This window comes from Ammodytes marinus, assembly GCF_949987685.1.
Source record: "Ammodytes marinus genome assembly, chromosome: 11".
NCBI lineage: Eukaryota > Metazoa > Chordata > Actinopteri > Uranoscopiformes > Ammodytidae > Ammodytes > Ammodytes marinus.
In genome coordinates, this window is record NC_137215.1 from 31,874,716 (window position 1) to 31,897,041 (window position 22,326).

The 22,326-nt window shown below is 41.2% G+C and overlaps 1 protein-coding gene across 1 annotated transcript in view; it reads left to right on the plus strand.

Moving 5' to 3' along the window:
- Positions 1-22,326, plus strand: part of cyp17a1 (cytochrome P450, family 17, subfamily A, polypeptide 1) — a gene marked incomplete at both ends in the record, with an annotated part of 47,231 nt that overhangs the window by 19,552 nt on the left and 5,353 nt on the right. The window contains 2 exons of the mRNA XM_080037286.1: positions 274-443; positions 681-784. Coding sequence (XP_079893412.1) covers positions 274-443; positions 681-784 — 274 coding nt within the window. The remainder of the gene's footprint in view (positions 1-273; positions 444-680; positions 785-22,326) is intronic.

Genomic DNA, 22,326 nt, shown 5'->3' on the forward strand with positions numbered 1-22,326 from the left:
GAAAGTGTACCTGAATCAGTGGCATACAAGGACACATAGGCCTCCAGTCCACTTGCTGAGGTGGCCGCTAGTAGTACGTAACAAATACATGATAGCAGTGCTAGTGGCTACCACTCACTTGTTAAAAAAGCTGGTGGCTACTGGACCCTAATGTTGGAGTGGACGCATTGTGAATCCTTTTTAAACGTCCTGATGTAATTTAAGACGAAAACACATCTCAATGAAAATATATTAGATTCTTGATTCACAATATGTTTTTTTCTGTTTGTTTAGGTGCAGAGGCATATCCAGGAGGAGCTGGATAGGAAGGTGGGAGGGGACCGGTCCCCTCAACTCAGTGACAGGGGCCGTCTCCCCTACCTCGAGGCCACCATCAGGGAGGTGTTACGGATCCGCCCTGTGGCTCCTTTGCTCATCCCTCACATGGCCCTTAGTGACACCAGGTAGACTTATCACTGCCATGACTCTCATTCAGGGCAACACAGCTTTTACATAATACAAAATTAATAGAGCGCAAGTTATTGCAAACAAACTGAACTGATTCTGGAGAATTTGCTCTAGATTTAATCCTCACAATTAAATGTTTTATCGCACAGAAGATATTTTCAACCTGGCAACATTACATCTTAGAGAGAGCACTGTTCCTATAACTTTACCTTGCTGTCTATGCTACCCTGTAGCATAGGTGATTTCACAGTGAGGAAAGGAACTCGAGTAATCATCAACCTGTGGTCTCTGCACCATGACGAGAAGGAATGGAAAAACCCTGAGCTCTTTGACCCTGGTGAGAGGAAACTTCTCTTTAATCTCCATATTTTATCCTGAAAAAAACTCACTGAAATGTAATTTTTCAGTCATCAAAGTGTAATTTACGGACCCAAAATGTAACATGGACCCAATATATAATTTAACCCAAAATCAAATTAAACTGATCGATACTGTTACAAAATGCTTGTTCCAAAACTTAAAAACGTTTTGCGGAACAACTTATTATATTTTGGGTCAGTTATTACATTATGGCGAGCAAAAAATTATAGTTTTCTCCTAATAGTGTCACAGTTTTATTACATTATAGAGCAGGGGTGGGCAACATTTTCTAGAGGGCCATACTGCCAAATTGGGCAAATGTATTGAAACATTAAACACGTGGCACACAGTTCTTCGTCAATTACTTTAAAATGGCGAGTTACTGTGCCATGAGACGGACTGACGTTTTCAAACTGACCTTTGTTGTCAAACAGTGGCGATTTTACGTGAAATCTTATTGGCCACTGTTACGGCCGACCATACCAGGCTCGTTAATCGGCCAGTAACCATTAAATAAACAAGACAAAACCATGAATCAACGCTTAAACAATAATGTAATTTATTAAATCAATCCCTAAAACTCACGTCAACCGGAGGGCTGTAAAAGAAAAGCAAAACGGGAGGAAGCCTGGAGCAGCCACAGTTGGACCACATGGGCCCAGGACTTCCCCCCCTCAACCTATGCCCCGACCCCTCTAAACTACAACGAAAATAAAGAAAACACTAAACTAAAGCCCCCCCATTTACTAAATCATAGAACACAAAATAACAGTAGGAGAAACGCAGGTCAGCAGCCGAGAGCAGTCCGCCCTGAGTGAGAGCGAGAGACCGGCACAGGCCACGCCTTTAGGCTCCGCAGGAGCACCTGCCCCCCCCCCCTCCCCCCCCCCAATTAGGACACCTGGGAGAGGGAGAGTGAAGGAGGGAACAGGAGGAAAGAAAACAAGGTGGGAGCCGTAACAGCCACCCCTGTGGGCCCCAAGATATGATAGGTATTTATAAAAAAAAAATCATAATTAGAAAAAAAAATTATTGTTATTTTATCAATTTTTTTCCTGATAGTTAGCCTAGTTGAGAGACATGTATTTTTTTCTTACTTTTTTCTGATAGGTAGTGACTTTCATCACACAAACACTGATCAATCAATGATGACAGCTAATCCACTGATATAGGACCAGTTTGCAATTTCCAACTATGACATTAATGGTAGGACTGTGAACTGGTCTCTGGTTAGCAAAGGTCTTGAAAACTGCCTAAGTGGGCGTGCTATCCATGGGCACGAATATAAATCTTCTTTGCATTGGTTATAAAGCATATCACATGCCATCCATTCAGGTTTGCCAACCCACTCTAGGTCTGTGTCCCACCTTGACCCCCCCCCCCCCTCCCCCCCAGTCAAAATGTCCTGGAAATGCCACTGCAGTCGAATGGCCGCAAAATGTATTTATGAAATATGGAGCATTCTATTCTGACTATATAGTGTTGCTGAATGTCTGATTTCACATGGAGTTTCTCCCAATAAATCATGGTGTATTGCCCGTGGTTATTTTTATAGGAACGAAAGCACCTTCCCTTTATTTAGTAGGAAAAGGATTATTGAGGCAGTTTTCCTATCTTTCCTGGATTATAGCGACGTGGTTTACGTCATGCATCACAAACATATCTGAATCTCCTTGGACTCTGTGGTTGTGTTCCGAATCGCATACTCTTTCTTTTTTCTATTCTACATACTACATCCGACGATAAAAATAATCTAGTTAGGATGCAGTAGGCATACTATTGGGACACACTTTACTCTCTTATTTCATCATAACATTGCACCTTTTTTTTTTTTTTTTAACCTTTATTTATACAGGTAAATCAATCCCATTGAGACCGAAGACTCTTTTTCAAGGGAGACCTGTTTTCCTTTCCCACGTTACCATTCACACACACATTCATACACCGATAGCAGGCTAACTATCGACATTCACACGGGGCAAGGTGGGTGAAGTGTCTTGCCCAAGGACACAACAACCATGACACAGGTGGCAGGGCGGGGATCGAACCTCCAACCCTTTGATCATCAGCCGACCCGCTCTACCAACTGAGCCACAGTCGCCCCAAAATAGCCTTGATCTTGCCTCTTGCTTTTATATCCGTCGCATCCCCGTTTGTTTTCATATGGAGGCTTCGTCGATGTGACGTCACTTCACGTGCGCAATGGATTGTGGGTCAGAATCGCCCAAATAGGATGCAGTTTTCAACACTAACAATCTTGGCCACATGAAGTAGGACATCCGGGTACTTCTAACCATCCTAAATCTGGCCACAAGAATCGGGACATCCTAAATCTTTTTTCTACATACTATATAGTAGAAAGTTTGCGATTCGGAACGCAACCTGTTTTTAACTCTGCTTCAGGGTTCATCACAGGAGATGCTTATAACACACACAATTGTGTTTTATATGGAAAGGTTGGGTGGTCCTCTCTTAAAAGGTGCTGTAAGCGGAATGGTTCTTTTAGCTAACTTCCTGTCAGTTACTGCAGTTAGCAGTCCCCTCGCTCGTCCCTACCTCACCACATTAATGCACTGCGGTCTTCAAGCAGCAAGTTATCTAGCATCATCTCAGATCCATAAGTGTGATAAAACATGATAAAAACCATCAAAACAGACATTGGTAAGGATTTTTACCTGCTACGCCATTGTAGGCGCATACACATTCACCCATCTGTTGCTCTGGCGTCATAGACGTCGATTACGGGGGATGGGGGGTACATGTACCCCCCACTTTTCGTCAAGACTCATTTTGTCCCCCCCACTTTTTAAGCCGGTGACTTGACATTTTCTGCTACCCGTCAGATTTTGCTCCCTAGTGGTTCTGCGCATGCGCATTCCGAAAATAACAATCCTGCGTGAGCAGCCGTCAGATTCTGCTACCTTTTTTTGCTACCGAGTATTTTCTTCAAAACATGTTTTTAACTGCGTAATTATGCTACACATATGTTTAAATTGTGCCTTTTGACCTGTGAGCATGTAGACACTGGCTTTGCTGCTGAATATAGAAATTAAATGATAGGCTTTTCTGTGTTAACTTTACCAGACTCGGAGTGGAGAAAGTTTTCGCCGGTGGTGGGGGGGGGGGGGGGGGGTGTACATAGGTAGTGGTGTAAAATAACGTGATTCTGTAGTGGGAGAATTATTTGATAGAGACAATTGATCTCACATAATACCCTACTAAATCTATAATAACGTTATAAAGTAGCATAAAAATATACAGCTTTCATTGTAGGCTACATGGGGTGAGTACTGAGTAGTGGTGTTGTAAGTAACGTGATTCAGTAGTGGGAGCATTATTTGATAGTTAATGGGTCTACAGATCAAATACGCTACCAATTACGTGAGGTAGCATTTTCTGATAGGGTAGCATAATTTGATATAGGCTATTAAACACTAACAGCATCAATATGCTCCCCATATTCCTACAGTGTAGGCTACACTGTGTGTAGGCCTACATAGGGTGAGTAGTGGTGTAAAATAATGTGATTCTGTAGTGGATGCATCGTTTGATGAGGTAATTGTCTATACGCTACCATGACGTAGGGTAGCATTTTCTGATAGGTAGCAAAATCTGACGAGGGAGCAGAAAATGTCAGAACACCGGACATGGAGTGCGTCCAGCCGTATTAAAACACAGCGTTAAGGTCTCTCTCTCTCTCTCTCTCTCTCTCTCTCTCTCTCTCTCTCTCTCTCTCTCTCTCTCTCTCTCTCTCTCTCTCTCTCTCTCTCTCACACACACACACACACACACACTAGTTTGCACACCAGAGAAAACATGCTCCGAAGTCTCCGCTAGTTTGCACACCAGAGAAGACTGATGCATTTCAATCAGCAGCAGAGAGACAACGGCGAGTGACTTTAAGTGTCCCGTTGTGAAGTGTAAACTGTAGGGATTACCATCCTCTATGCCCACTAATGACTGTTAATGTAGCGGACACTAACAGCAGCTTGTGTCGCGGCACATGGATACTGACGATGTTGTTTACAGTGACGTGCGGTCAGCCGTGTGCAAAAAAATAAAAATAAAATAAAATAAAATATTTTTTTTATTTAATAAACTTATATTTGTATTATTACTGTTAATTATTTCGATCTTTACATGTAATCCGCGATTACTTTAAAAAAGTGTAGACGTTTTGATTCGAAACGTGGCAGTTAGTAAGTTATGCCAAAAAAATATTGTGCCTTTGCTGTTTCCCATTCATTGTGTACGGCAAAGAATCAGTGCCTTTGCGCCTATTCATTGTGGACGGCATGCGCACTTGATTCTGTATTATTTAACATGTACGCAAATAAGCATAATTCTTTGTGCCTTTTTTACGTAAATGGTATGCCACATAAGCCTTTACATTACATATCATTCATGGACCAATTAAAATCGAGATATTACTAGACATTTACGCAGCTTAGGCCAACGTCATTACGTTGGCTATGCTCATTCAAGTCGCATTACCCCCGCGGATTTTTAAGTCAACATTGCAGCTGCCGTGCCCGCAGATAGTTCAGACTGGAGGAATTTTAACAAATTGGATTATAATTTAAAAAGGAACAGAATGAATAGCAAGAGAAAGGCCTGCGCCAGCCTTGGACGGTGTACAGCAGCAACAGGGACAAACAATGTTCGAGCATTTCAAACGGACAGGTAGCCTACATGAACGGAAGGATGCTAGCTAGCTGTGCTGTCAGTCAGACTGTCACTGGATTACTATCGTCTTGCTTATTTCTACAGCCAGGGAGTCAGATTGGTGAGTCAGAAACTTTTTTGGGGTTTATTTAATAATAAAGTTGGATGAATTGATACCGAGTGCAATCCATTCTGCATTTTATATTCAATTGAGCAGTTGTGTTTTCATTGTTACTGACGGACAAACCTATGCTCTGCAATGTGGATAAATGGTTACATTCTGATGCTGGACAGGTCCATGGGGCATATGCTACTGGTACTTTATCTATTAAGATAAAGTTTATGGAGTGGAGTTGCCATCAGTTGTGCTGTAGTCCTACATAATGATGAATGCTGTCTTTTATTTTTAAGTTGAATAGAAGTAGTACCGGTAGTTTGAATCGGCGAAGGTTTGACTTGTTGCCTTACGTTTTTTCGGCCCTCGGTGTGAGGGACGGGTCCGTTAAGTCGATGGATGCGATGTTTAATCATTTAGACCAAACTACAGTAGGCTACGGGCAAACCTCAAGTCACCGTCGTGACATTATACGTCCCGTCTGTGTGTGTGAGTGAGTGAGTGAGTGAGAGAGAGAGAGAGAGAGAGAGAGAGAGAGAGAGAGAGAGAAAGGGAGGAATTTATTTGAAATCCGCCGTGCGTGCCTGTTTGTTGTTTATTGTTTTTGATTTAACAATATATAGGTTTAGAGAAATCTGGCTTTCAGAACTCAGTGCCTACCCACTCACTGACCTCACCGCACGTCACTGGTTGTTTATCAAGAAGTAATTGAAGCTGATCATGGCTATGCTACTAGCTAGGTTACCATGGAGACCGAGGCGGAGTAATATTGTTGTGCGACAGTCCAGCCGTGCTTCGGCTCGATGTGCTCAGTCGGAACTACCTTCCCAAGCTCCTTTTGTTTACGTCATGTTTGGTTGGGCTACGGGGAGCAGCTAGTGGCTCATATGTCCGCTGCTTTTTGAAAATGCTTTTTTCATCAAATGTGTCAGACATCAGTGTTTTGTAGGCTATACATTGTATTCATTAGTGAGCGGGTATGCCGTCTTTCAGAACCGTTCATTACCTGCACTAAAGAGAAAAAAATATGTTTCCTCATTGTCCCCCCCACTTTTGAAAATGCACTCCAGAATGCCTGTTTGTCCCCCCCACTTGTTGCACCGGCAGTGAGACCATGGAGTGTATATAATATATATGAGTGAGACGAATGACGGTTTGTAGCGTTCTCTCTTCTGATTGGATAAAAATTTCGGGATACTCCAATAAGTTTATTTGCCGATTACATGCAAAGCAGCAGACTGAGAGATTTATGAAACGCGCACATTATGTAAATGATCACTGTATGAATAAAGAGCGATTTTACACTTATATTAACATAAATAAAGCGCTTACTTCACCTTTAAGGAAGACATGACTTGACACCTGCCCACAGTGCCAAAACCACTTGTAACTGGTTTGCTGACCATGGTATTACTGTGCTTGATTGGCCAGACAGCTCTCCTGACCTGAACCCCATAGAGAATCTATGGGCTATTGTCAAGAGGAAGATAAGACAAGGCCTCTATCATAGCAACCTGAGCTTCCATAACACCTCATGAGTGACACAGACTGATCGTCACCATGCCAGGCCGCATTAACTGGCCGCATTGGACTTTGATTTTCATGAGCTGTTAGCCAGAAGCCAGAAGTTAAACAAAAAAATGCCTGAATTATATCACTATACAGTGCTGTGTGAAAGTTTGTGAACCCCTTGAACCTTTTGGAATTTTATTTATTTTTACTATTATTAATTCATTTTTATCAATACCAGTATTTTTTATATGAAATAACAGATGTTTGTTTATCAATTCAACATTTTTCTTTTCCAGAAATCAATTGTTAAAACAGATAAAACAAATTATTTGACAACTGTTGTATGTGCAAAAGTTTGTGAACCCTAAGCTGCATTGCTTAAATCGAGCAAGTAAACACAATCAGATGGGCCAAATTGAGTCATGAAATGGACCAATGTAGTGAGAGATCTTTAGGGAAGAAATTGGGTGGCACTAGATAAAACAGAGATAAAACCAGGTCAGTTTAGGCTCACCAAAGTGAACCCATACAGGTCAGACATGCTAAAAGGGAAACAAATCTCTGATGATCTCAGAAATAGAGTTGTGATGCTGCACATTTGTCTGGGGACAGCTATAAATTATTTAAAAAAAGGTTTGAGCTCCATCGGTCCACCGTGAGGCAAATCATCTACAAATGGAGAGCTTTAAGAGTGACTGAACATCTGCCTAGAAGTAGACTTCCTTCAAAAATATCCACAAGCGCCACAAGAAAAGTGATTTTTCAGTTAAAAGCCAACCCAAACATTACGTCTAGTGATTTGCAGACCTCTCTTGCAGCATCTGGGACAGATGTGCATGGTCCTCCCGACGTCACTCACTTCGGGACGACGGACAGAGGAAATTAAGATGGATGAAAACATAATAGTCACAGTTTGCTCCCATAAGTTCTGTGAATAGCAAACTTTCACACAGCACTGTATGTCTAATAATACAAAATTTGGTGAGGAACGGTTGGAAATCCAAGTATTGGACATTTTCAAATGTGTTCCCATTTATTCGCTATGGTAGTCCTTAACTACAGACAGGCCCGGATTAAGTGGAAAGATTACACTAGGCATACCGCATTTTTTCGGGCCCCCTCCAAACGGATACTTTATGATTTGGTGAAAAAACTACATACATTTGAACTGCCACAAGAGTGTTATGCTCATTTATTTATTTAGGTATTTTCATGCACCGTTCAGGCTTTGTTTCACTGTTTATGCAAATTGTAACACTATTTGAAAGCATAGCCCTATATATTTTAGGGATTCACCGAAAGTTCGGCCACCGAAATGGCAAAATAAATCATGTTAAGTTACCAAATATTGACGAACTACTGACGAAACATTTGTTTAAGAGTTGCACATTTGTAAACGGGAGTAAAGAGAAACGTAACCGTGTATGCGAGTTCACGTCTGTTCGCGAGCTCACTGCAGGAGCATTTCTGTAAGGTGCGTGCAGAGTCCAGTGTGGATGAAAAATAGTGCAGTGCAATGCTTTATTCAGCATAAAGTTAACACTTAAAGGCCTACTTCACCGGTTTTAATATGAAGGTGTATTGAATTCTGAGATCCTATGTAGTATAAATGTGCAAAAAAAATAAAAATTGGTTCATCCTAGCCTGAGAAAAGGCAGAAAGAGTGTTTTTTTTAACCCTATATTTCTCTTTCTCGTGACATCACAGAAAGAGAAATATAGGGTTAAAAAAAACGTACTTTGTAAATATTACTGTGATGTCACAGTAAAAGACATCACAGTAATATTTACAAATTAAGTTTTTTTTTAACCCTATATTTCTCTTTCTGTGATGTCACGAGAAAGAGAAATATAGGGTTAAAAAAAACACTCTCTCTGCCTTTTCTCAGGCTAGGATGAACCGATTTCAATTTTTTTCGCACATTTATACTACATAGGATCTCAGAATTACAATACACCTTCATATTCAAACCGGTGAAGTAGGCCTTTAACAAGCCTGATCTAAACACAAACACCTTGCGCGAGCGAAGCAGCGATTCACCTGGTGAAACCTGGCATGAAACTCTGTGGTGGGTAACGGCGAAATTCACAGTGAGACATCGCCGGTGTGAGCCGCCGCACAGAAAAACTCTGGTTTAACGACTAAAATAATAACCGGGGAACAGAGCCGGCCCAAGCCTTCATAAGGCCCTAAGCTGTATTTGATTAGGGCCCCCCTCTCCAATGTTATCGTGGCCAAATTATTGACTATTGTTAAATGTGATTCACACACCCAGTTTATCCGCTAGTGCCTCCAATGTCCAGCTTAGTGAAAATAGTAGCCAGCCGAGATCCTAACTCTCCTAGGGGGGTCCGGGGGTATGTCCCCCCCGGGAGATTTTTTTACCTTTTTAAAGTGAAATGCATGAATTTGGTAGCCTGGCATTCCCAGACCTGCCACTAGGCGCTGGCAAATTAAATTTGCTGCGCGTGTTGGTCTGGAGACGCTCCGTTGAAGCTTATCAAGACTACCAGAAATCTGGTATAACGTTTCAATTGGTTCTATTTAATATGGGCGCGCCAGAGCCCTTTATATGGTGCTCTGGGGAGGACTTAACCGGATGACGACAGTGACGTGCATGCGACGTCGAAGCTGTGATAGTAAACATCAAAGATGGCTGCGGATATGTTGTGTGAGTTTGAGACTGCTTTGGCCTCGACCCTTAACGAATTGGAAGACGGGACTCATAGCTTTCACTAGCAAGTAAGTGGAATGTTCTGTTTTGCCGACCGACAACGGCAAACGTTTAATTGAACAGTTTAACAGCTGTTCGCTAAACGAACGGGGCTTACGTCACTTGTGCATCGCTCTGATTGGTTGTAGTGCTATCCAACTGCGTGCAGTGGCATTTGAAATGCACGAGTAGGAGCCGCCCCTTGAGTTGGAAATTACTATTGATCGTCGCCAGACCCTCTATCGTTCAAGATATCAGGGTCAGGATTTCCAGGCTATGAATTTGGTGCACTTTGAGAGGGAAATTAAGAGGCTAAATCTGAGGAATTTTGTGTGAACAAATAATTTGGAGATACTGGCTCGAATTAAGTAGAATTAAAAGCTATCGAAGAAAGACATATGGATTTTCCATAAAAATATTAATATAGAAAAAATATAATTCAGTGTCCTCTGGGATGGGCTTGGTGTTTTTTTTCTTTTATGGGACATATTTCTCTGTAATATAATGAATGCATTTAAATGCAGTGAGAGGAACGAAGCAGAAGAACAGATGAGGCTGAAATAGGCTATAGACTACACACAGTGCATGGGCAACTGAGGGCAGCTCCATTTCCAAATAATTTTAAATAAACTCAATACCGAGTGATAAGTTAACTTCGGATGAACTGATTCAATTATTAGGCTATTAACTATCCAGACCAAAACATTGTATTCCCTTTTTTGTATGATACCTACATTTGCATAATATGATGTTAATATCAAACACACATACAAAAAAATAAAAAATAAAAAAAATGTATTCCTTCTCACTGGGCCCCCTAGTGGAAATGGGCCCTAGGCACGTACCTAGAATGCCTATGCCTAGATCCGGCCCTGACTACAGATGTAATATATTTTTGGCCACAAGTGGGAACTTGGGGGACGCTGTTTCCCCGCTATCTCTCTGACCAATTCCCATTCATTCTCTATAGTAATTTTTGATCAAGGGCTGCCATTTGTCCTGAGCTATCTCACTAAAACTGTATACACATGTGTATGTCTGTCCCCTAAAGCTGTGTACACAATTTGGGAGAGACGCCGAGATCGTTTATCGGCCTATGTGATGTGCCACAGTGACATACCATGGCATGTATACTGTCCTTGCAATGAGTGTCTGGTATTCAAGGCTTTTCAGTTAGATTACAGTAGGCTATAAAGTCTTCCAAAAACTAGCATAACTTCTCTTGATATTTGATGAAATCTTTACTTTCCGTTTTCTGATTGTAAAACTGCAACAAAGCACAAAGGCATACATACATGAGAATACACCAATACAGATAACAAAGGTATAATGCAATAGCACAAATAAAAGAAACATAAAATGCTGAGTCATAATGCTAACCACTAGCTATAGTAGCAGTTATGCTAGCAGCTACCAATTAAGTAATTTTACATGAACCACTCAATAAAACAAAAGGTACAGTAAGTACATATCCTTCTAACATTATGAGATTGGTTATTCAATTTCAATTACATGGTTATTTCTGTTTTGTAACTTCGTGGACTGTTTGACTGTTTTGGTTTATCTTTTGTCATTATTTTGTTCTCGTTTTCTCCAAAAAAGTTGATTTGTTTGAGCGGACTGAGTTAAAGGTCATTGTCACACACACACACACACACACACACACACACACACACACACACACACACACACACACACACACACACACACACACACACACACACACACACCAAAAATATACAGTAAATAATAGGCTAATATGACACCTTGATAAAACACAAGTGAAAAAATTGCTGAATGTCTAGCCATAGGCTACAGTGCCACCCCCTGGTAGATATGAGACCGGCCTCTGTAGCCATAGACTGTATAGCGCTAAATCTCTATTATCGATTGGTCAGACCTGCTTAGGTGGCTATGCTAACTACAGTCACCGGAGCAATTCCGGCTGTTTTTAAAAGCATCTGTCATTTCAAAAGCAATCAGATCGCACATATCCTAACAACAGAACGGACCAGAAAAACATATTCATCCTTTTTTTGACGGCGTCATGTTGTGATATAGTGTCAATAAAGACCAAATATATATATAGTTTTACATTTACGGCAATACCTGTCATGAAATTAAAGGGGGGAGGCGGGGCGTGCTGGTGTCAGGTAGGGCGCAGAATACCATTGTTGGGACCGTCATTTACCGTTTCTGAGCGGCAGATGCCATGGTATGTCAGTGGTCGTCATGGAACATGCCACATGCCGATAAACGATATCAGCGCAACTGCAATTTGGTGATGATAGATTGAAAATCCGTTAAGTAGATGTCACATAACTGTATTTCAGTATGCAAATAAGGGAGAAAAAAAATCAAGGCTGACCCCTATGGTCCAAGAGGCTTTATTGTGGTGCACCATGAGCAGTATGTGTGTAAGACATTACAAGTCGATCAGAGTCAGGGGGCGAGGGGCGTGGGCTGTCAAACATTGCATTTTTGAGCTACGGTTTTCGCATTTGTTGTGCCCCCTGTGGGTTTAGCTCGATACGCCTTCAGAGACATACTACCACACTTGTTCTGCACATATCCAGCAAGTTTTATGATGATAGGACCTATGGTTAATGAGTGATGGCCAATTAGCTGCTAAGCCCCGCCCTGCAAATGGCGGGGTAACACTTTGTAATAATGTTCATCTATAAGTGATTCCTAAGTGATTTAGAAGTAATATTTAAGTCATTAGATAATGATGAACTAAGGATTTACAAAACAGTCATATATATTTGTAGATGATTAATAAGTGCTATGCAGAGATAGTTTATCAAATGGATGTAGCATCCGGGCTGACCTCAGTTATTCACACGGCATCCAATAATCCTAGTTTATGCGCGTCGTCATCTTGTGAGATTTTTTCCCCGCCTCACGTCGGGGTGAGGGAGATACGCCCATCTAGCTGATGTATACCTCCAAGGCACAGTGAGGGACAACGGGCGGAGAGCTGTCACTCAAGAGATCGCGCCAATACATTCTAACCTCCAAGAGAATAAAAACTAGCCTGCTAGAAAAAAATTCACCCCCCTCAGTGTTTTCATGGAGATATGACCTAAACATACAGACTACAATGGTTTTGTGGACCAGGCTGTAAATAGGTTTAATAAGACTGTGAAACTGCCTGTTTAACAAGTGAGTCAAAGAAAAATTGCTCAGTCTTGGTACCACCCCCCGAGTGGCCCCGGAAGGTACTGCAATGTTTGTCACTTCCTTATTGGATGCTGGTAGAACTCGCTGTGATTGGGGCTTGGTGCTATGTAAATCTATAACAAATGTATTGTAAGTCATCTATAAAGCTTTTAGTAGTAAACAATTCTCATTAACAAATCATTAGTAAATTACTAATAGGTAATTTACAAACCTTTTTGCATCCCCCTAATCTAAAGTGTAAACCATTCAAAAGGGACAAGTGTGTAGTAGGGGTGACCTTACTGATCCATATTCTCATTTGCAAAATTGGCACATTTTCCCCCAAACTATACAAAGAACCAACTCCTCTTGAGTTGGCATAATAATGTATGTCCACCATAGTCGTTGACTCACACAAAGGAGATTGATTAAAGTTGAGTTGGTTTCATGTTTTTATGAACATTATAATAGGCTGATATTTATACCACAATAGGTGATGTATCATTAATAATTGGGAGAATTGGGGGCGCCCTTAGCTCAGTTGGTAGGGCGTCCCCCCCCATGGGCCTCGGCCAGCAGCGGACCCGGGTTCGATTCCAGCCCACGGTCGTTCTTTGCATGTCACTCCCCTCTCTGCCCCATTTCACCTCTGTCTCTACACTATCAATAAAGCATAAAAATGCCCAAAAAAATATCTTTAAAGAGGACCTATTATACTACTTTTCTGTTCTTAATTCCTTGTTTTACACTGCTATAGAGCAACCTGACACGAATCACATCACAAAAAACTATGTAGATTTTCGGGAAGCTCTTTCTCTTATTTTGGCGATCCAGCATGCCTGTGCTTCGGCCATCTCCGCCTGTGCTTCGGCCATCTCCGCTCCCCCCCGCCCCCTCCTGCAAACCCCACTCCGTTGTGATTGGTTACCTTCCTTCCGGAACACTTTCAGTGGCGGGAAGCGCGAGCATGGACCTATAAGGGCGCGAGGCAGACGCGAGCAAGGAAGTGACAGCATTACTATACATGGAAACATCCGCGTGGTGACGACACAAAGTTACATGCGACGTCACGATGTTACAAAGCGTCAAGCCGCTTTGAACACGTGACTTCTCGACTGGCTAGAATAGTGTCTAGTGCTCTGCACAGACACCCCAGACGGTCAGCAGGGAATACGTCGAAATGCATGTAAGTCATTATTTGATAATTTAGTATGGTTAAGCATGACTATAAATCATCATAAAAACGTTTATAGGTCATAAAAGTCAAAAAGCATCATAGGTCCTCTTTAAAAAAAAAAAAAAATTATTGGGAGAATAGAAGCAATTCTATCTAATATCAGACATTACCACCTTTTTTGAGACTGGCATGTTGTAGCATGTGTTTCAGTGTGTGGGTCAGGTCTACACTGTGTGCACAATTATAAGGCAAGTTGTATTTTTGAGGATTAATTTTATTATTGAACAACTACAGTGCTCTCGGTCAATCCAAAATGTTAATGAACCTAAACCTGAATGTTTACGAAAGTAAAAGTGAGGTTTTGTCTTTCTTACGAGAATATATAGGGGAGAACGGGGGAATCTGAGGCATCGGGTAATGTGAGCCACCCCCTGTATCTAGGCAACGGAAAACATTTTTGGTCATGTGAGATATATGTTTTCAAGCCCCTCTCATTTCCCCATGGCCCTGAAAGAGAGGACCTCATGGTGCTGTGGTAAGCATGTTTTTTTCACCAAAATAGGTATTTTGCATGTAAAAGTAAATTTTCTTGCTGTCAACTTAATCAACTTTTGTGCCAAAGCAAACATACGTGTTGATGAACTACCAACATATAAAAACCATGTGATGATATTAGCTAAAGATTAGCCTGAAATGCTAAGAGAGGTAGTTTTTTCTCAAATTGTGGTGGTAGAGTATGACAGGCTGATGTTATAATCCAGTTGGGTCTTCTCCTGTGTTCTGAGTCCCAGGCTGTTCTCGCTGGTTCTGATTTTCCTATGCTTTGACCCCCAGACACAAGCTGGCTCTAAAGGTTCTGTGTTCTGACCCCCAGACTGTGTTCTAATCTAACTGGTTCTATCTTTCATTTGAATCTTATTAAAACCTTTTGAATTATAATATGTTGTATTTGATTTTGTTCAGAGTTACTTTCAAGTGTTTAGAAAATTTGCTTTGCTTAATTGACCAAACCCCATCATTCTTTTACTAGTCCGACATTACATGTATGTGTGGCTAGCTTTCAGGATTCTAACTGTTACAATATGTGTTGTTATGGTAGTTTCATAGTAGAAAAAGTAAGTGGATCAGTTTACCCCCTTGATTTTTTTGGTCTGTCTCAGTTTACCCCACGGCTGGGCCACAGTGCATGGGCAACTGAGGGCAGCCCCATTTCACACTGTGCATGGATGTGAACGTGACATAATCAGATAATTTCGGATTACCTCCCAGATGAACTGATTACATTTTTAGGCTATTAATTATCTAGATCAAAACATTTTATTCCTTTATTTGTATGATAACTTACATTTGCATAATACACACAAACTAAAAAAGGGAGGGGGTCGGGGGCCCTAAGCGACCGCTTAGTTCGCTTATGCCTCGGGCCGGCTCTGGTATATAATAATCTGTAATATTTTTCAAATGCACTCTGAATTTCCTCTAATTTAGTAGTTACCTTATTTGTTAAAGGATCCCTTATTTAGTGAATTGAGTTTTCTGCTTGCTGTTTTCTTATTCTCAATGCAAGCATTTTAGACGCTTTATGCCCTGCTTCATAATATTGCTGTTTCAAATTATTTTTAATTTTTTTCAATTCCCTCACTAAGAATTTTGTCTATCTCCTGCTTAACGGGCCTCATTTGCTCACGTAAAGAGGGGTCGTTGTTAGTAGTATGAAGTTGCTCAGGATGTTTTAATTGCTTCTGCAAGTCCGACACCTTTTTATCTCTGAAATTTTTTAGTCTAGCACACTTGGCGATGATTTTCCCCCTAAGAAATGCTTTTGCTGTATCCCATAGAATCGCAGGACTGGCTTCTCCATTATCATTGTGTTCTAAATAAGTTTCTAATTCCTTGGCAATTTCAGTTTTGAATGAATTACTATAATAATAATAAAGTGGCCCTTGAGTGAATATATTTGGTGTATTACATTGGAAAACCAGTTAATACACCAGTGTTCAGCCTCCATAAAGTAGTTTTAGGATTTCTATCTAAAATAATTTAAAAGTTAAACCTGAGTGATCAGAAATATCTTTCTGTCCAATTGTGCAATCTTTCACCTTATGGAAATCTCTGCTAAACATGAAGATATAATTGATTCTAGAGTATATATTATGACTTGCAGAGTAACAGGTAGAATCACTATCGTATTTGTGCAAATATCTCCAAATATCAATTAGTCTATAGGTCTTGAAGAATTTAATTTATTTGTTTTTCTAAAAGATTCTTTCTTCTCACTCGATTTGTTGTGTCTAATTTAGGGTTAAGAAGTAAATTAAAGTCCCCTGCACATAGACATGTGCCACAACATTTCTGCAGCAATGAGGTTAAATACTAGCCTGGAAATCCAGACCCTGATATCTTGAACGATAGAGGGTCTGGCGACGATCAATAGTAATTTCCAACTCAAGGGGCGGCTCCTACTCGTGCATTTCAAATGCCACTGCGCGCAGTTGGATAGCACTGCAACCAATCAGAGCGATGCACAAGGCGACGTAAGCCCCTTTCGTTTAGCGAACAGCTGTTAAACTGTTAAATAAAACGTTTGCCGTTGTCGGTCGGCAAAATAGAACATTCCACTTACTTGCTAATGAAAGATTTGAGTGCCGTCTTCCAAATCGTTAAGGGTCGAGGCCAAAGCAGTCTCAAACTCACACAACATATCCGCAGCCATCTCTGATGTTTACTATCACGGCTTCGACGTCGCATGCACGTCACTGTCGTCATCCGGTTACGTCCTCCCCAGAGTACCATATAAGGGGCTCTGGCGCGCCCATATTAGATAGAACCAATTGAAACGTGAGACCCAGATTTCTGGTCTTCTTGATAAGCTTCAACGGAGCGTGTCCAGACCAACACGTGCAGCAAATTTAATTTGCCAGCGCCTAGTGGCAGGTCTGGGAATGCCAGGCTAGTTAAATACCTCATGATCAAAGGGTTGGAGGTTCGATCATAGTTGTTGTGTCCTTGGGCAAGACACTTCACCCACCTTGCCTCGTGTGAATGTCGATAGTTAGCCTGCTATCGGTGTATGAATGTGTGTGTGAATGGTAACGTGTAAATGGGAACAGTTCTCCCTTGCAAAAGAGTCTTCGGACTCAATGGGATATACCTGTATAAATAAAGGTAAAAAAATATATATACATATTAATTATTTCTCGCTTCAACTTTGCAACTATTTTGCTCCTTTTGATGGGATTGTTTATGCCATTCACATTCCAAGACTGTATATTATAATACTGCATTCACATTAGTCACCATAAACATGTCTTTTACCTTTAAGAATTCAGTCAAAGCCCTCACAACACAAACAAGGCAAGATATAACATTCACTGAACATGTGATAAACTTACAGAACAGGTCTCGTCGTTTTGACTCTGAGACGTGGCTCCCTCCTTTTCCTTTTTCTTTTTACCCCCACCCACCTCACTTTAGCCGGGTTAAGAACTTGAATTACGGGGTATTATTTATGTCGATGCAGGAGCTCCTTTCTATGCTGCCATTCTAGTTGCCGGGCCACCGGAAGTCAATTCAGAACAATATTGACAGATGAACATTCAAATGACTGTATTAGAGTGAACCTGAGTGCATACACCCCTTAGCCTAGCACCGCCCGCCTACCTACTTCCGCTCAATTTTTATTTCCCTTCAGTAATCAGTCTGGATCTGCGCTATATTCTTTGGTTTTCTCCGGCCAGATTTTTGGCGGTCCAATCAGCAAACAGAGGAGTAGCTCAGAAGTCGGCGCATGACATACGTCACAACCAAACGTTATGTGATTGGTTGGCAGATCCACAGTGGCACTGGGCACATCCAATAGTTTTAAACTTCAAAAGACACTCGCCTTCAAGTGAGTTAACGTTTGTCAATTGAGCGATTCCAGACCTTCTGTACAAATGAAATTAAGTACGATGGTCTGGTAGGACCAGGCTATTATACACCCCTGGGGTCTCATTTATAAAGCTTGCTGTGCACAAAAACCTTGCGTAGACAGGCAGAAATGTGTGGTGAAATGTGCGGAGGCAAAACGTTATTTATATATAAAAACTAATCCATTTCTTAAATGTAGTAGCTGTGTGAGGGCCTATGTGTGTTGTTTGACTGTGTTTGCAGTGTGCTTTAATTTCGCTGGTATTGATTTAGTCAAACCTTATACCGTCTACATAGTCTATTGTGTGTGTGTGTGTGTGTGTGTGTGTGTGTGTGTGTGTGTGCGCGCGCGCACGTTGTCCTCTGCTCTCTGTCTATGGTGCTGAAACACCGTTTCTCTACAATATGCATTGTGAACGTGAGTTGAAGGCCAATTATAATCCTTTTTGAATAATCGGACAAACTGCACTTCGGACCAATGCGTTCCGTTTTCGTAACATTGAACCGTCGGCATAGTGGCATGTCGATCTAATAGGAAATATTTCGGACCATTGAGACGTCGGAACAATGAGGCGTCGGAATTAAGGCATGGCACCCGCATGGCACGGGGTTTCTTCCTTCCCAGTCGCTTTCTTTGCGGCCAGTTACCTCCCTTTTCTCCTCATGTCAGTCAAAATGCCGTGCTTATTAAGAGAATCACCATATGCAGGTGCTATTTAGCATTCACCATTTATGCTAGATTGTGGGATGAAACTGGGAGGTGAAGTGGGAGGACACGGTGCGGAGATCACCCGCGCACAATTCACGGCAGGTGGGTATTTACAAAGTGAAGACGCAATGTTTTGGGATGGTTTCTACGCACACTTTAAAAACTGAAAAGAGTGAGTGTACTTATGTCCCATTTGTACAATAAGATGCTTGTAAGGTGGCGATAATGGACCTTGATGTTAAAGAGATCCTATTATACTACTTTTCTGGTCTTAATTTCTTGTTAAAAACTGCTATAGAGCAACCTGACACGAATCACATCACAAAAAACTATGTAGATTTTCGGGACACTCTTCCTCTAACCCTAGTGAGCACAGCAGTCTCTCTCTACACACTGATTGCGTTCCGAATCGCATACTCTTTCTTTTTTCTATTCTACATACTACATCCGACGATAAAAAGAATCTAGTTAGGATGCAGTAGGCATACTATTGGGACATACTTTACTCTCTTATTTCATCATAACATTGCGCCTTGATCTTGCCTCTTGCTTTTATATCCGGCGCATCCCCCGGGTACTTCTAACCATCCTAAATCTGGCCACAAGAATCGGGACATCCTAAATCTTTTTTCTACATACTATATAGTAGAAAGTATGCGATTCGGAACGCAACCACTGCTTTGAGCTTCTCCGCCCCTCCCCCCCCTGCTGCAAACCCCACTCCGTTGTGATTGGTTACCTTCCTTCCAGCGGCAGGACATTTCCAGGAAGGTGGGGGCATGCAGCCGGAACTTGCCTGAGCGGCAGCATTACCATACATGGAAACATTACAGAAACGACCCGAGCGTGACAGAGAAAACCCGGAAATTTGAACAAGTTCGGCTCGACCGGCTGCCATAGTTTTTAGTGCTCTGCATAGCCACCCCAGACGGTCAGCAGGGAATACGTCGAAATGCATGTACGTAATTATTTGATACTCTAGTATGGTTAAACATGACTATAAATCATTATAACAACGTTTATAGGTCATACAAGTCGAAAAGTATCATAGGTCCTCTTTAATGTTCAGTGATGTAGCTCACTTTGTGGCCTATAATAATAGGTGTTAAGTAGTAATGTTTTCTTGGACCAGGGGCCTCATTTATAACGGTGTGCGTAGAAACCATCCTAAAACATTGCGTCCGCACAAAGCCAAAAATGTGCTGCACAAATAAAAAAACTGATTTATAAAACTGTGCGGCACACAGTTGCACGCAATCTTCCTTTTATAAATACCCACCTGCGGTGAATTGTGCGCGGACGATCTCCTCCCGGTGTCCTCCCACTTCACCTCCCAGTTTTAATCCACAATCTACCAAACTTGGTCAATGCTTGACAGCTCCTGAATAAGCACGGCATTTTGACTGACGCGATGAGGAAAGGGAGGCAACCGGCCGCAAAGAAAGCGACTGGGAAGGAACAAAGCCTGTGACGTGCATGTGCTGCAGTTACTGGCACACAAACACACATTCATGCGCGCGCGCACTTATCACATATCATGATTGGCACAGTCAGTAGTCTTTGTAAAGCAGTTTCGCCCAACTTTGTACAGTATGAAATATCACGTATTAGCATACCTGTAGTAGCCTACTGTATGTCCTTTGGCCTATATAAAATGTGTTGTGAAAGTGAAAATAATGCATTGTAGTTTATTCCAAAGCATTGTTTCCCTCACGTGAGATCCACACATTTCCAACAGCGTCATCTTATAGTTAAAACTTCCAGGGTGAATTGCTATAGGAAAGAGATGCATGTAATTATTTGCTAAATTCATAACATGATTTTATCTAACGAAATATACAGTTTTAAATAAATGTGTTGGCTTTAAAGCTCCCATATTATACACTTTTCAGTTCTATTATACACCATATTATATGGTCTTAGTGGTCCCTAATACGTTTTTCTTTAATTGTTTGCTGAAAAAAACTTTCAGATAATTTATTGTACTATGCTGATGTTCAGCTAATCTCACAAGGGCCTATTTTTTAAAAAGAGCTGCAGCTCCTTTCGTAAATATACAATCTTTGAGCTTCCCCCGCCCCCTGTCCGGAAGCGAAGCCAGATACGCCTCGCCCTCTGTCTGTCAGGGCTGTGGACCAATAAGAAATAGGGGTGTGGGCTGCACAGTGGAAGCTTCTGGCTTTCCAGTTTTTGAGGTCAGAAACGAGGAGAATTCTGACTGGAGTATATTGGGGAGGAGGGGTGGGGGTTTCAGAAAGGGGGAGAGTGATAAAAGGAGAGATTGTTATTTTTTTAAATATTTTGGCAGTCTCTAGTTACACCGTGGACCCATGGATATGTTAGAACACATTTAAAAAGTGCATTTAGCATAATATGTGACCTTTAACTTTGTAAAAAACTTCTTTGACACACCGCCTAAAATATAGACTTGCTCTCCCGCTGGCCACTCACGGACACACCTCCCGACGTGTATTATTATAGAGTAGCGCTATAAGATTAAATTAAAAGATAGGCTATAACCAAAACATGTAAAGTCCTAGGCTACTTGATAAGTAAATGAACCAACATCATAACTGCATGCAATATACTACAGTGGCCTATATTCGCAACTATAGGTACGCTCATAATTGATTAAATATATTGGGTGCATTTCACAGTAATATGTATGTGTTTTTCTGATGAATGAGCTTTATTTCATGGTGTTGCCATTGAGTGTCGCTGATTCCCCGAGTCGGGAAAACCTTGCGTGAGCTCTACGCATGGTCGAAAGTTGGCGTGGGAATACGCACACTACTCTGCAAAGAAATTATTTATAAATACCAACGTTTTGCCACCGCACGTTTTACCGCCATTTCTGCCTGTCTACGCAAGGTTTTTGTGCACAGCAAGCTTTATAAATGAGGCCCCTGATGTGAATTGTCATTGATGTAGGCCTATATGAAAAAGTGAAATGGACCTTATTATTTTTGATAAGCATTGGGTATTGCAATTTCACACGTGTACAAACGGAAGCTTAATTCAGTTGATGTGTGCTATGTAAATAAATATAAGCGATGTGATGCGCTCTTTGCAACTTTAATTTTTTTTAAGTAGCTCTCAGTTGAAAAAAGGTTGGAGACCCCTGCGTTAGAGTATATACAGGTGAAACTCGAAAAATTAGAATATCGTGCAAAAGTTCATTTATTTCAGTAATTCAACCTAAATGGTGAAACTAATATATTATATAGACTCATTACATTCAAAGTGAGATATTTCAAGCCTTTATTTGTTATAATTGTGATTATTATGGCTTACAGCTTATGAAAACCCCAAATTCAAAATCTCAGAAAATTAGAATATTACATAAAATCAATAAAAAAAGGATTTTAAATACAGAAATGTCGGCCCTCTAGAAAGTATAATCATGCATATGTACTAAGTACTTGGTTTGGGCCCCTTTTGCACAAATTATTGCCTAAATGCGGTGTGGCATGGATGCTATCAGTCTGTGGCACTGCTGAAGTGTTATGGAAGCCCAGGTTGCTTTGATAGTGGCCTTCAGCTCGTCTGTATTGTTG